General features: G+C 34.3%; 1 protein-coding gene and 1 pseudogene across 1 annotated transcript; both read right to left on the reverse strand.

The window, feature by feature from the left end:
• Nucleotides 1-2632: 2632 nt before the first annotated feature.
• On the reverse strand, nucleotides 2633-7330 carry LOC114284929 (Cyclophilin-like peptidyl-prolyl cis-trans isomerase family protein). Its single transcript, XM_028227888.2, has 5 exons — nucleotides 6981-7330; nucleotides 6804-6878; nucleotides 4467-4628; nucleotides 3704-3862; nucleotides 2633-2969 (listed from the first exon to the last, which is right to left on the reverse strand). Exons 1-5 carry the CDS (start codon nucleotides 6981-6983, stop codon nucleotides 2886-2888), a joined length of 483 nt encoding a protein of 160 aa, XP_028083689.1. The 5' UTR covers nucleotides 6984-7330; the 3' UTR covers nucleotides 2633-2885.
• A 1462-nt stretch (nucleotides 7331-8792) lies between these two features.
• LOC114284937 (CBL-interacting serine/threonine-protein kinase 6-like) overlaps nucleotides 8793-14988 on the reverse strand; it is a 63744-nt pseudogene continuing 57548 nt past the window's right edge.

Raw genomic sequence — 14988 nt, forward strand, 5'->3', positions numbered from 1 at the left:
GTATGTATTGGTATTGGTATTGGTATTGGTATTGGTAAGATGTTGTGATATTATTTTAGAAATTTTGAGTTTTTATAATTGATATGATGGGGGTGTTTGGAAAGTTTAATTTTTGGTTTTTTTTTTGTTTTTTTTATTAAAACACAAATTAGTTACAAAATCAAAAAAAAATTAATTCAAATAAAATATCACATCAAACGCTATAATTATTTCATTTTTCTTATCTCATAAATATCGCATCTAATTACAAAAAAAATCTAACTATCTCTCCAAACGTAAAAAAAAATTTCTCCAATAATATCCTACAACTAAAAAAACTTTCAAAAAAATTCACTTCCCAAACACTAACAATATGTTGGATTAATAATAATATTATAATATAAATTGATACATATTGCTATACCAATTGGTGCACCCTCGTTTACTTAAATCACATTAACTTTTTACTTTTCGTATTTTTTTGTAATAAATAAAAAAATTAATTTATTTAACACTTTTCAAAACAATTTGGTCTTGCTTGATAAGATAGTTGAGACTAATTTAATTCGTTAAATGACAAAATAAGTCAAAAAATCAATAAAACAACATAACATATTTAAAACATAATTATTTTATTTTTTTCATAAAATTATTGAAAAAATTAAAAGTTCATCCCATACGAAACATTTTTAGTTAAGTTAAAGTGGTCAAAAAAAAAAAACTAATAAACTAAAAAATCAAATAAAAAAAACGCTTCCAAATGAAAGCTTTGACTTCTTATCTTTCAAATTATCTACTCTAAATTATCAGTTTTATTTAGTATTAGTTTGGTAATTTATTTTTCTAATGTTAAGGGGAAATTGTAAATACACGTGGAACAATCACAAAATAATTGAATTATAAATATGATTTTTTTTTTTTTTTTTTTTTTTTGGCGCAACTCTAATACATAGGAAGAGTTGCACTAATTACATGAATGAATTTATACCATACATATAGAAGAATTATACTATTATGAATTTTATTTTTATTTTTTTTATCACTGCTTCACTGAAATATAATTTTTTCAAAAGTTAATGTGTTTTGAATATATTTTTAAGTTAAATAGATAATTGTGAAGAAAAAATAACTGATTGATATGTATAATGTGATATTTTAATTTTTTTAATTTTTTGTGACTTTTTAATTTTTTTAACTAAAAGTATTGACTGTCAAACGGGCCCTAGTTTCTAAAAAATTTTAAATTTTGTTCATTTGATTGAATTATAGATAATTGTATAAATCAATAATCGTTGATCTTAATTTGATAGGTAAAAATGTAATTTTATAATTTAGATAATTTACAAATTCATTTAGGAATTATTTTTTTTAGTATTTTTACAAGAAAAAAAGTACAAAAAATAGATAAAATGGATTGACTTTTTGTATGAACTCTTTAAGTTTTTGAATAACTTTAAGTTGTTTAAAATATGAAATATTTTTTTATCAAATTAATATCAAATTAAAAATTAATAAGTAAAAAGTAAAGGATAACAACATTTCCTTTTTATCATCTCAATATTCTCAACTTTTTTTAATTTATTTAAAAGTTGTATATTACGTAAATTTTCAAATAGGGCCTATTTATATTTTCAAATTATAACTTCACTCAATTAAATTTGTCAGAGATTAGCTTAACATAAATAAATGAAAAAACATATTTATAAACCTCAATAAATTTGAATAAGTTATAACTCACTCAACCGATTTATAGCCCAATATACTTGAGTAAAAATTGGCTATGTTTGAAAATAAAATATTTTAATTAAAAAGTCATTATGAATAATCAAATAATTTTTTATTTTTTGACACCTTTTATAAAAAGTCACCAACCTTTTATTTTTAACAAATCCAACCAAAATACATCGTTTGCATTTGAAGAGTAACATTTATAATCAAAAAGTTTGAAAGTCATTATAAATTATCATATCACTCTATTTTATTTTTTCATAAAAAGTTAAAAAATAACTAAAATAATCAATTCTCAATGGGGTTGTTATTTTCTTTTCCCTGAAGCTTCACAAATTCGATGTTGAAATATGAAAGTTAAAGTATTTTTACTTCCAAAGCATTCCAGTAAATATAAGCTCTTTTTTGTATTGTGCAGTGTTCTTTGATGAAACAACCGAGAAAATAAATAAATAAATAAATAATAAATAAAAGTTATAATATGAAAATTCTTTTAATTTGATAATATATTCTCGTAGTCGAAAATCACTACATTAGAATTTACAAGATTAAAACCGCTGAAGGTCATTTGCGAAGGCTAGTCATGAATAGAAACCATCCTAAACCGGCGAGGCTAGATCGTCTGAACCCATAATTCTGTATCTTCCTATTCCAAACTATCTCTCTATCACATAATGAGTCTCTTGCTTGATCGTGTGGTGGGAAGAAATCTTAGAACAAGAGAGATCCGGACAGAAAATTATCAGTCTAAAACAATATGTTCTTGTATCCTCCAATGGATGACAATCCTAGACCCAACTCACAACTAATATATCTAGCTATGGATATTCAACAGGAACAAACTAATAACAAAGAAAACAAAAACATTGTTCGAAATAAAAAACAATGAAAACAAAAACCAAATCAATTGCTAGGACCACATAGCTTTAAATAAAGATGAACCCAGTTCTATACATGGAGCTCAGATTCATTTATCTAGTCGTAAAACATCCAAATGTGACCAACAAAAGTTAGCAAGTAATGAAAATACAACAGATTCATTTTTTCTTACTTTCAATTTTACCTAAAATTCAAGTCTGTAACAGCAAATGACAAAAAACTGCCCAGTAAAAGTTGATTTTTCACTACTCTGACTTCCACAGAAACAAACTAACAACCAAAAATCGTTTGGAAAAAGCCTATCCGGCGAGTGGGTTAGCATGTATTGTTACACGATTGATTCTGATTTCAGCAAGAGGTTGATCCCCTGGTCCAGTTGGAGTCTGCAAAAACCCCAGAAACAGGTTAATGAATAAAGTATCTACTATATACTCATGTCAAGAGAGTCCAGAAGCACCATATCAAGAAGCATGGCACACTCATGGTGAAAATTAAAAAATAAGCCTCATCTAGGAAATCATCAACATCAATAATCATTGGCAATAAACATATAGGTTATATTATATGTAGGTCTACAAATGAATCGCACTGCTAGTGCGCTTGGCTCGATTCAACTCGGTAAGGATTCAGCTTGGCTTGGATGGCTTGACTCGGTTCGTTATGTATATAAATGAGCCCAAACTAGATTTTTAGGATCATTTAATAAACGAGATGAACCGAGCCGAGCTCGAGCTAGAATAAACTTGGCTCGTTAATTATTTATTTAGATAATAAGATAAATATTTTTATTTTTAAATAATGAAAAATGTATTATATATGCATATTTTATATAGAATAATATTTAACAGGTCGACCAAGTTTGGTTATTAGGCCGAACTTTTTCTTCATTATCGTGCTTCAAGCCGAGCTTGAGTAGGATTAGTATTAATGAGCCGAGCCAAGCTCAAGCTGGATTAATTTTTGAGATGAGCTCAAGACCTCAAAAGCTCAGCTCGGCTCAACTCATTTTCAACCTAGTTATATGGTGATAAACAAACACTCTCTTAGTGATACAAATTACATACTCCAGTCTATGAAAGAGATAATAAGCCTCGGTCACCAACAAATACGAAAGTACCTTTTCCATGAGATCGAGGACCTCAAACCCATGAATTACTTTGCCAAACACAGTGTACAATCCATTGAGATGTGGTTGCTTTCCGTAAGTCATGAAGAACTGGCTTCCATTAGTGTTGGGACCACTATTGGCCATTGCCAGTACACCCCTTGCATTGTGCTGGAAGAAGAGCCAAAGAAAAAAGTCAGGTTCACACTGAGAAGTAACACCAATCAATAAACATGTTGTCCAGCATCAGGCAACTTGTCACACTGCAACATTTAAGACGTAACAAGAACAATTGGTTGAACCAACCGGACTATTTCTTTTGAAAGGATCTCTTATGCTTAATATCATGTAAAAATCTCCACGACTGTAAAAGTTTAGAAGGGTCAGGCCTGTCTAGGGCTCAGAATACTATTGCAGCCTGCTCTAATTTGTGGCACCCCCACTGCCCTTTTTCCTACACACACACACACACACACATATATATAGAGAGAGAGAGAGAGGCAGACTCATAGTTATCATATGCCAATCAAATTTTCCCAAGTCAAGGGCACCCTAGCCTCTTTTTAGCTCTCAGCTCACAAATCATAAAATTGATTACAGGCTTGTGTCCATCTAATATTAAGTTGTGATCACTTTTCTCCCTTTTGACAAGAGAAGACACATTTCATGAAAGTGAATTTGTTCAGTAAAAAGAAAGTGGATCAAGAATCAATAAATTCAAGAGATACAGAAAGCAAAAGGCAAATATCGGCAGCTTGAGAAATTGTCAATTTACCTTGAGAGACTCTCTTATCTCATCACTGAACTTCTTTCCCCATATACTGGTCCCTCCTTTCCCTGTGCCTGTCGGGTCTCCACCTTGGATCATAAAACCCTTTATATTTCGGTGGAATATGGTCCCATCATAATAGCCGCTGGCACATAGTGCCAAAAAATTCTGAATCCAAATCAAGTACACATACAGTTAGCCCATGATAAGTAAAGTAATGGTCTAAAATGGAATATTGCTGCAGCTCTAGCAAAAGTTTCAGCTGCAATCACCACATACAACAGACTCCAAAAATGCATTATTAACAAAACAGAAAGAAATTTGTCAGTACAAATACATTACATGCTCATAGCAAGAAGAAAGTGGTGACTGAACCAATATGAAGTTCTCATGCTAAATAAGTTTAGACTATAGAGTACGATTCTAGAAAATACCAATAAGAATTTGCTGTTATCACATGAAAAGCAGAAACCATGAAATGAAAAATAAGATAAGGAAGAACAATATTTATATGAAAATTTAACCGGGTTATGGTAGTAATTACTTCACCATACAAGAATAAGTAAAGACTTGCATCACATTCATTCAAATTCAATGTGAAATAAAATAAATAAATAAACAATAGGGGGCACTTGGGAAACTAAACCAACGACCCCGAATCTGCATTGATGAAAATGGAGAGTCAGTTGAAGAAACAGCTATTACACATCTGTGATTGGTGGTGCCAGTGTTCAGACTTTTACACCCCGAGTATAATGAATACCACAAGGATCGGGACTAGCATGTAAAGGCACCAAACCACTCAATAATGAGCTTCAATATATTCAGCACATATGATGCTTATCGGGTCTGCATGGTCCTCTAGGTTTATTTTAAAGGATCAATGGTGAACGGGATAAATCATCAACAGCTTTGCATGAACATAACAGAGTTATCATCTGGTTTTTTTATAAAAAGAGATTGAACACTAGGGTTGGCACAATCTGAAAAGGAAATAGTAACCATGGAAATGAACAAGCCTAAGAAACTAAAATCAATGCGGATTTTCCAACTCTCCTTGAAAACGTTGTGCTCCAGTAATCTGAGTTTTAAGCGTACCTATGCAACACTACTTGAGTTACATCCCTAAACTTCCCACCCAAAGCATTGAAATACAGTTATCAATATAGATAAGACAAATACAGAACAATTGTTTGTCTCTGAAAAGTAAAAAATGAACAATTTGGAATTTTGTATCTCACGAAAGTATAGAAAATTATCGTCTATATCAGTTAACACTAAAGACAACATCCAAAAAACAAGGATCCAACAGAGCATATTCTTCAACAAATGAACAATTTTTCACTTTTAAACACATTTCTACCTATTATTCTTAAGATATATCACCTCCAAATTTCATCCACTCAGTGTCATAAAGACCTAGAGTTTAAATGTAGAGCTTGTAAAAACTCATATCTCCACCTTTGGCAAACATGCCCATCCTTGAATTTATCACAGAAAACTAAGAATTTTCAACCACCAACTTTTTGGTCAGTGGAATCCTTCCCTTCCTAATACACACATCATAGTCTTGGTGTCTATAGCTCCTAACTTACATGAACAACAATGTTTAACTTCCAATTAGACCTCATCTCCTGCTTTACAGTTCAACAATTGAACAACGATGTTTAACTTCCAATTAGACCTCATCTCCTGCTTTACAGTTCAACAGCTCCTCCACCTACTGCTCAAAACTTTTGGCTGCTATACAAGACCAACTTGGCATAGCAGACTTGAAGGTCATAATCACCTAAATAATACCCAAGACAATCTTTGTTGAGGAGTCATGGATTAAGCACAAACAACGGTATCCACTACAGACTATTATCACTGGTAAGAGGAATATCATTAAAACCCCCTCCTTATAATCATTCATCTGGGTTACTAAACATGAGTTTTTTCTGCAATTTCACTCAAAGCCACAAATCAACATTAAAACATGCCATAAGATTTTTAATTGACTATCTAATCATAAAAAATATATAAATTCATCTGTAATATTAAAACTAACCGACGTATAACAAACAATTCCTACCTAGTCAAGCGATAGAAACTAAACATTCAACCCTTAAATTATTCCATCTTTACACTCAAGAAAAAAAAAAAATCCAGTAAACTGAAGATTAACACAACTGGTTTGCTTTATTGAGCTCACTTTTCATATATTAAACTAAATATACATAACGGAAACAAAAACCACAAGGTTTGGAATAATCTTTTCACTTTTTCTTTTCTTTTTTTTTTTTTTTGCCCAGGAAACAAACAGAGGGGAAAACGAGACATTGTGAAGGTGGGGTTACTAACCTCGGCTGCTTTGGGGACCTCATCGCAAGCGATCTCGCACTTGATGTCTCCGAGATTGGTGTGAATCGTCACTGACTGCAACAACCACACATCCAAAGATGCGAGTTCGTCATCAAAATATTCAAACAGATTGAAGTGAAAGTGTTCGATGAAATGCCGCAGTGAAATAAAACATACCATTTGCTGGTGCGTAAATTCCCCCAAGTTGGAGATCTCAGCCTTCTCTTCTTGGTTCGCGCGAGAGTGGGGTCTTCTGAATTTATATACTGAACGTTTGGATTGGGTCAATCTAGAAGAATAGAAGTTGGACACTTTTCTTTCCAAATCTGAAGATAATTTTTGTGAAATTGGCAAAAAACAAAAAAATTAATAATAACAATAAAAATCAAAGTTTGACTTCCAATCCTGAATAATTTTGTTAATTTAAATTTTAATATTTTATTTATGTGTTTTTATTAAGTAAAATCGAAAGGAAAAATAATATTAGGATAATTACCAAAAAACACCCAAAGGTTGGGGCTGGTAACAAATTAAACCCTAGACTTGTAATTGTTTTAATTTAAACATTGATATTTTAAATTCATTGCAATCACAACCATTCTAACACCGTCTAAGACATTAACGGAAAAAGGGTAAATATCACTCTTATGATGATTTAGATCTATTTTCTGCGAATGACTTTACATGACTTAGATCTGAGTGGCGACAGGTAAAATCTTCGTTAGAGATTCTTGTCTCAAAATTATAACAACCAGAAATGAAGAAAAATGGAAGATATGGTGACCTAAGATGAAGGAGAAGTTATTAGTTGGTCTTGGGCACCACTACGTGGTGCCCAATAGTGTTGTGATTGATGGAGAGGGTAGGACCACAAATTTGTGTTGGGTAATTAGGGAACGTGAGGGGCATAGTGAATTGTGATTGGTAAGGGATATGGTTAGGTGACGCCCTGGACTGACCAATAAATTTTCAAGATGAAGTAATTGCAAGTGGGGTTGGTTCGTAGTGAGAGAAAATTATAAGAGAAGAAAAACCTTTTTCGGTACTTCACCAAACTTACTTCCGGCCAACAACAAAGCATTGTTCTGATACAAAAGAAATTGAAGTATTTTTTCTAGGTCAAATGTAGAACGCAAACTAATTAAAAGCCAAACTCAATCAAAGCAATTAAAAAAATTTGATTTATTAATTGTGAAATCCTGCATATATGAAGTTGATGACTTTGATAGGGGCAAATCTTCATTGCAATGAAGTTTTCAAAAAGAAGAAAAAGAACTCAATTTTCTGGTTGATTGAGAGATGATTAAATGCTAATTTGGGAAATAGAAAAAAAAACAACATCGATTTTCTCGTCTCAGAAAGTGTGGAGAATACGGGTCTCTGTTTCTTTTTCGACTCCCTGTTTTTACGTTGTTGCATTTGTTTCATTTTTGCTTTCTTTTTATTTTTTTATTAGTTATTCGGCTCACTTTCCAGTTTCCACATCAAATTTCTACATCATAATGAAATAGTGTATTTGGTTGAGAGATTTGAGAAGAAATTTGAAAAGGGAAAGAAAAAATGTATGTGAAACTAAGTAAATTTAGGAGGTTTATTTTATTCACATTTTAGTTACCTTTTTCCTTTCTATTTTCAATTATGTTCTTAAATTTTTCAACTAAACATTAATAGAGCCAGTGTAAATGAGAATGAGAGAGGAAATCAGCGTTGGAAGAAAGAGGTAGTTAGAAAAGGATAAGGGAGGCGCAGCTGGAAAAGAGAAACGGTGCGGCTAGGAGAAGGGATGGGTGGTAAGAAAGGTAACGATGCTAAACACAGGAATAAATGGCTAGGGATGGTGGAGAAAAAGTTATTGGAGGAGGGTTGGATCATATGTAGTTCAACATATAGTATAATTTAGGCAAAGTTTGTTTGGCTTCATACTGTGAGATTGGGTGAGGAGATTATTAATATGAGTCCGGATCCTTTGCCATTGTTTCTTGTGGCGGGTCAAAACAACGTCATGATTGTGAACATCTCTGCCTCAATCTCCAACTTCCCTTTCCTTCCATTCTCATGCCCAGCCAACCTCACCTTTGACTCGCTCTTCCTCACGCTAAACTCCACCGCCTTCTCCACCCCCTTCATCCTCTCTATTACTCTACTCACCACCGTTGCAAACTTCATCTCCTCCTCATTCTTCCTCTCCTCGAATTGTTGGGTATACTTCCTTATTGGAGTATGGGACCCAATTGGTTTATTAAAATATTTAATTTGGATTGGTGTTGGTTATAATATATTTTTAATTTATTATACCTAACTTTTGGAGGCCCAATGGGTTTTAATATAAAACCTAAGAATTAACAATATTTGATTAGTGTTGGTATTGTTTTTGTCGTGGGTGTACAGCGGTTGCTATAGAACAATTGATTAATCAATTCGGTGGGTGCAACGTGGAGTAAAAGAAAAACTTGTGCTCTGCTTTTTGAAGATTGATTGCTCAATCAATTTGTGAGGTGGTCTTGTGCTTGGGTGAGATTTTTGTCTCACGCGGTGTGTGTTTCAAAAGACTGTTTGGATCACAGATTTGATACAGTTTGGTGGTCTTCTACTGTTGGAACAATCTTCTGTGTAAATACATAAATAAATTGAAACTAAATCAAACAAAATAAAATAAATAACTTACATAATTTATTTTATCGAACTGAATGAAAAATAAAAGACCAAGTCGAATGTGTGACATTCTGTCCTTAAAACAGATTCGCCCCGTTACGGTGTTTCCAGTTGAGTGGCGTCTATCTCCCAAGATACAATGATCTTCACAAATTTGTAGTAGCACTCCAAACAAATTTGTCTGGCGAACTAGAACCTTGTGTTCCAATACTCTCTTTAATTTTCTCTAAAACTATAATGAAGATTATAAACCCAAATGAAGGAAATAGGAAAGCAAAAAGAAATTTTTTCTGTCAATTTTTTGGATCTAAAATCTGCTGGACAGATCTGGTTTTATAGACCTAAACAGGTGCAAAATTTGAAGTGAACAGATGGGTTTTTGAATTGAACAGGTGTTGTTTGAAATCAAACAGATTTGCAAACTGTTTCAACAGATTAACTGCTTCAGTTGAAAAACTGTCCATATTTGGAATCTGTTTGGACAATTTAACAGATCTGAAATTGTTTAAATTTGTTTGGCAATTTCTGTAGGAAATTTGGACAAAATGAGTCACAAAATTGGACAAGAATTTGAATTCAAATTCAAATTCGAATTACAAAATTTAAATTAATTTTTCCTGCAAGAAATTTTGGAAAAAATTCAAATAAATTTTGTCCAAAAAATTAATATTAGAACCGACCAGGCCCACAACCTACACCTACACCCGGCATGGCTCGGCTCGACCGGACGGACGGCTGCAATGGTGCACGCGTGTGGTGATTTGGGCTAAGGTTCATTTTGTCCATAACTCCTCCCTTCTACAAACTTGGGGTGCCCCTTGGGGCCCAGCCCAAGGTTGTACACCTAGAGCTTATATACTCATAAAAGCTCTCTTCAAGTTTCAATGTGGGACAACTCATATAAGGAAACCCACATTTAATTCTTGAATTTGTTCAATTCCACGAACCCGAAAATAACGTCAAGTTCCCATTCACTCATAAATGGTTTTGACGAACCGTCTTCACCGTGTGACTTACCACGCGACAAGGAACACGTCACCTCTTTGGACCCGCACCCAAAAGACGTTTGGGGCCCACTCAATTTTGAGCTCACAGTTGGCCCAAAATAAGCTTAATAAAACCAATTTTCCAACAATCCCCCACATGAATAGAATTTGACGGAGAGAAAATGCAACAACATGATCTAATTATAGAGAGTACAGAAATTGGAAATATTCTGCAATTGATAGGTAACTTTTGGCTTTGAACCTTCCCTTGTAAGACACTGTCAAATTTACTAGCTAACTAGTGAATATGATGTCTTGAACTGTTTAGCCGTTTGTGTAAAATAAGACAATAGAACTCACATAGTATATCCCCAAACATAGTTTAGTTCTCACTATTGTGTTCATTTTGGTCCTGAACAACCTGGTCTTTCATGAGTGCTCTTGAGAATTGTAGCCCTTCACAAATCTCATAGAACTAGCCCAGTTCATGCTCACATAGGTGATTCTTATGAAGAGTATCCTGCCATACTCCACTAGGTTTACCTAGATATAAGAATCATTAAAATTTTACTTAACCTAAAACACTGCAGACATCACTATTTCATCCTAGAAATGGGTAGGAGTTGGACTCCCCAATGATCTTTCTGAGTCATACACAACTCGGTTGTCTCTTTGAACCTAGATCTTGGGATCTCCAGTCAACTAGGTTGGGTTGCCATTGTGGTAACTCTTATTTAATAGGCTTAAGTCTCATTCCCCTCGATGAATTCTCAACTAGCTCTCTTGCTAACCCTTTGGTTAGTGGATCCACTATGTTGTCTTTAGACTTCACATATTCAATGGAAATAATTGCATTAGAGAGTAGTTGTCTTACGGTGTTATATCGACGACGAATGTGTCGTGATTTACCGTTATACATATGACTCTGTGCTTTACCAATTGCTGATTGACTATCACAATGTATGCAAATAGCAGGCACTGGTTTTGGCCACATTGGAATATCTTCAAGGAAGTGGCGAAGCCATTCTGCTTCTTTCCCACCTTTATCTAAAGCTATGAATTCTGATTCCATAGTAAACCTAGCAATACAAGTCTGTTTGGAAGATTTCCAAGATACAACAACCCTACCAAGAGTCAAGACATACCCACGGGTAGACTTTGAGTCTCTAGTATCCGATATCCAATTTGCATCACAGTGTCTTTCAAGTACTGCTGGATATCTAGTATAATTCAGCCCAATGTTACGAGTAAATCGGAGATATCTAAGAACCCTTATAATTGCTTTCCAGTGTTCTACTCCTAGGTTACTCGTATATCTACTTTATTTACTTACTGCATAAGCTATATCCGGGCGAGTGCAGTTCATCAAGTACATTAAGCTTCCAATAATTTGGACATACTCTAATTGAGAAATACTTTCATGTACATTCTTAGAAAAAAAACAAATTAACATCTACAGGTGTTCTAGTAAGATGGTCATCATCTTTACTAATTTTGTCAAGTATTTTCTCAATGTAATGAGATTGTGACAAAGTATATCCTTCTGATGTTTTGGTAATTTTCATACCAAGAATTACATCAGCAATGCCCATGTTCTTCATGTCAAAATGTTTATTCAACATTTTATTGGTAGTTTTAATCATATCATTATTACTACCTATGATGAGCATATCATCTACATAAAGACATACAATGACATAACTTTTGTCTGTGTTTTTAATATAAATACATTTGTCACACTCAATAATTCTAAAACTATTTAACATCATTGCCTTGTCAAATTTCTCATGCCATTACTTTGGCGCTTATTTTAAACCATATAATGATTTAACCAATTTACGCACTTTCTTTTTTTTCCTTGGAATATAAAATCCTTCTGGTTATTCCATATAAATTTCTTCATCTAACTCACCATTTAAGAAAGCGAATTTCACATCTATTTGATGAATTTCTAGATTGTACAAAGATGCAATAGCAATTAACATTCTAATGGATGTTATTCTAGTAACCGGTGTGTGTGTGTGTCAAATTAATCAAGACCTTTTTTTTGTCTATACCCTTTGGCCACAAGTCTTGCCTTGTATTTGTCAATTGATCCATCCGCTTTCATTTTTTTTTTTTTTTGAAAATCCACTTGTACCCAAGAGGTTTGCAACCTGGTGGTAAGTCCACTAATTCCCAAGTGTGATTTTGTAAGATAGATTCAACTTCACTATTGACAACTTCTTTCCATAAAGGAGCCTCAGGACTAGACATAGCCTCTTTAAAAGTTAAAAGCTCATTTTCTAACAAAAATGTTAGAAAATCTGGACCAAAAGATTTTGAGATTCTAGCACGTTTACTACACCTAAGTTCCTCTTCTTCATTTTGCATAACCAATGAAAATGCAATCAACGATTTTAGGACCTATCTTAGTCTTTTTAGGACTAGGAATAGCCACTTTAGCCAAACACCCCCACACTTTTAAGTATATGTAGGATGGTACTCTTCCATGCCACATTTCATAAGGTGTTTGATTCACTTTCTTTCGGGGTACTTTATTAAGTATATAATTAGCAGAAAGTATTACTTCTCCCCACAAGTTCTGAGGTAATCTAGAACTTATCAACATGACATTCATCATTTCTTTTAAAGTCTATTTTTCCTGTCAGCAATTCCATTTTGCTGAAGTGAGTAAGGAGAGGTGGTTTGATGAATTATTCAATGTTCTTTACAAAACTCACCAAAAGGTGATTCATATTTACTACCTCTATCACTTCTTAGTTTTTTTTTTTTTTTTTTTCTTACCAAGTTGATTTTTAACTTCATTCTTATATTGAATGAAAGTTTCCAAAGCTTCATCCTTAGTTCAAATTAAATAAACATAACTATATCTAGTATAGTCATCTATAAAAGTGATAAAATATTTTTTCTCACCTCTAGTTTGAATTGATTTAAAATCACAAATGTCACTATGAATTAATTCAAGTGGTTCCGTACTTCTTTCAATTGAATGAAAAGGAATTTTGGATAATTTTGCCTCAACACAAATTTCACATTTATGATTTGAATCAATATCAAATTTAGGTAAACATTTCATATTAATTAATCTACACAAAGATCTATAATTAATATGTCCTAGTCTACCATGCCATAAATTTGAAGACTCAAGCAAGTAAGAAGAAGATATATTTTTATTAATAACTGACAGTACAACGGTTATTACATTCATCTTGAAAAGGCCATCAGACATGTAACATTTTCCTACATACATCCCATTCTTAGTAAGTACAAATTTATCACTCTCAAACACTAGCCTAAACCCATTCTTACTCAACAAAGATCCGGAAACAAGATTCTTGCAAATATCCAGTACATGCAACACATTGTTGAGAGTAAGTGTAGACACCCCATTTTTGACCGACCTTAAGACTCAGACGTCACCGATTGAGCGCTCGGTGATGGTGCATATTGTGCTCGTTCTGAGGTTTCAGAGTCTCAGCTGCGAGCCTTGCCTCCGGACTTCGGGCTCTTTTGTGTTTTGCCTCGGTTTGCGAATCAGGTCCTGTTTTCTCTGTTTTCTCTTCCCGAAAGGAGGGAGAGGCCTCGTAAACCATCTCTCAGTGGCCGTAGGCTACGTTTCGTGGTCATAGGCCATTTTTCCCGTTTAGAGCCCAGTTTCCGGTCGGCCGTGTGCCTCGATTCGGGACCGCTTAACTACCTCCGTTTGCTCCGGTTTTTGGCACACACCTTGTTTCCTCTCTTTTGAGGGACACTGTGGCCCGAGAGACCACCTTCGTGGTCGCACGCCACTTCCGGTACCTAACAGCCTGTTTTCGAGGCCCCAGGCTGCGCGTTTTGGCCCCCAAACCTTCGTTTTGCATCCGTCTTGGTCCATTTTTGATAGGGACCCTATTTTCATTGCTAGGGAGGTGGTAGTATGGTGGGAGGCCACCTTTTCTCCTTGGAAACCAGCTTTTTCTTTTTCTCTCTCCTCCAGCCGGTTTTTCTGACAGAAAACTGGTTTTTCTCACTTTTGAGCCACAATTTTTGGTTTTTCATACCACCATTGTGTTGTGCTCATTTGGGAGGCCACCAATATGGGTAGGCCGACCAGTAATTCTTCTTGACCCTTTTGAACCTTGCTAAAAAGATGATTTTTCTCTCTCCTGGGTCACATTTTCTGGTCTCCCACCATACAGCTGTATTTTACTCACCTGGGAGGCCACCAATTTGGTATGGCCGACCACCTTTTCAACTTGACCTTTTTGACCCCTGGTCGACCGACCAGGGGGAGTGGCCGGCCGACTACCTTAACTGGTCGGCCTGCTTCTTGCTTTTTGGTCTCTTTGAGTGTAAGCCAGATGTGCCAGTTAGAAGCCTCAGAAGTGATCCTCCATACACGTATGGAGGATCTTTGAGCTTGGTTTGAAGCTTCTTAGAGAAGCTTTGGCCTCTCTTCTCTATAAAGAGAGGCCTCCTCTTCCATTGCTAGGGTTGAACCCTTTGGTTAGAGCATACATACACTTCCCTTCATATCTCTCTCTTCCAAGCTCCAAAACCCCTTT

The sequence above is a fragment of the Camellia sinensis genome, chromosome 5, assembly GCF_055761805.1.
Source record: "Camellia sinensis isolate YWXY chromosome 5, ASM5576180v1, whole genome shotgun sequence".
Taxonomy (NCBI): domain Eukaryota; kingdom Viridiplantae; phylum Streptophyta; class Magnoliopsida; order Ericales; family Theaceae; genus Camellia; species Camellia sinensis.

What these genes read in the sequence shown, in the direction of transcription:
- LOC114284929 (XM_028227888.2), bottom strand. An exon ending in AGGTCCCCAAAGCAGCCGAG is followed by an intron (nt 4,629 to 6,803) that starts GTTAGTAACCCC and finishes ATTTGGATTCAG; the next exon opens with AATTTTTTGGCACTATGTGC. An exon ending in AGATAAGAGAGTCTCTCAAG is followed by an intron (nt 3,863 to 4,466) that starts GTAAATTGACAA and finishes CTCTTCTTCCAG; the next exon opens with CACAATGCAAGGGGTGTACT.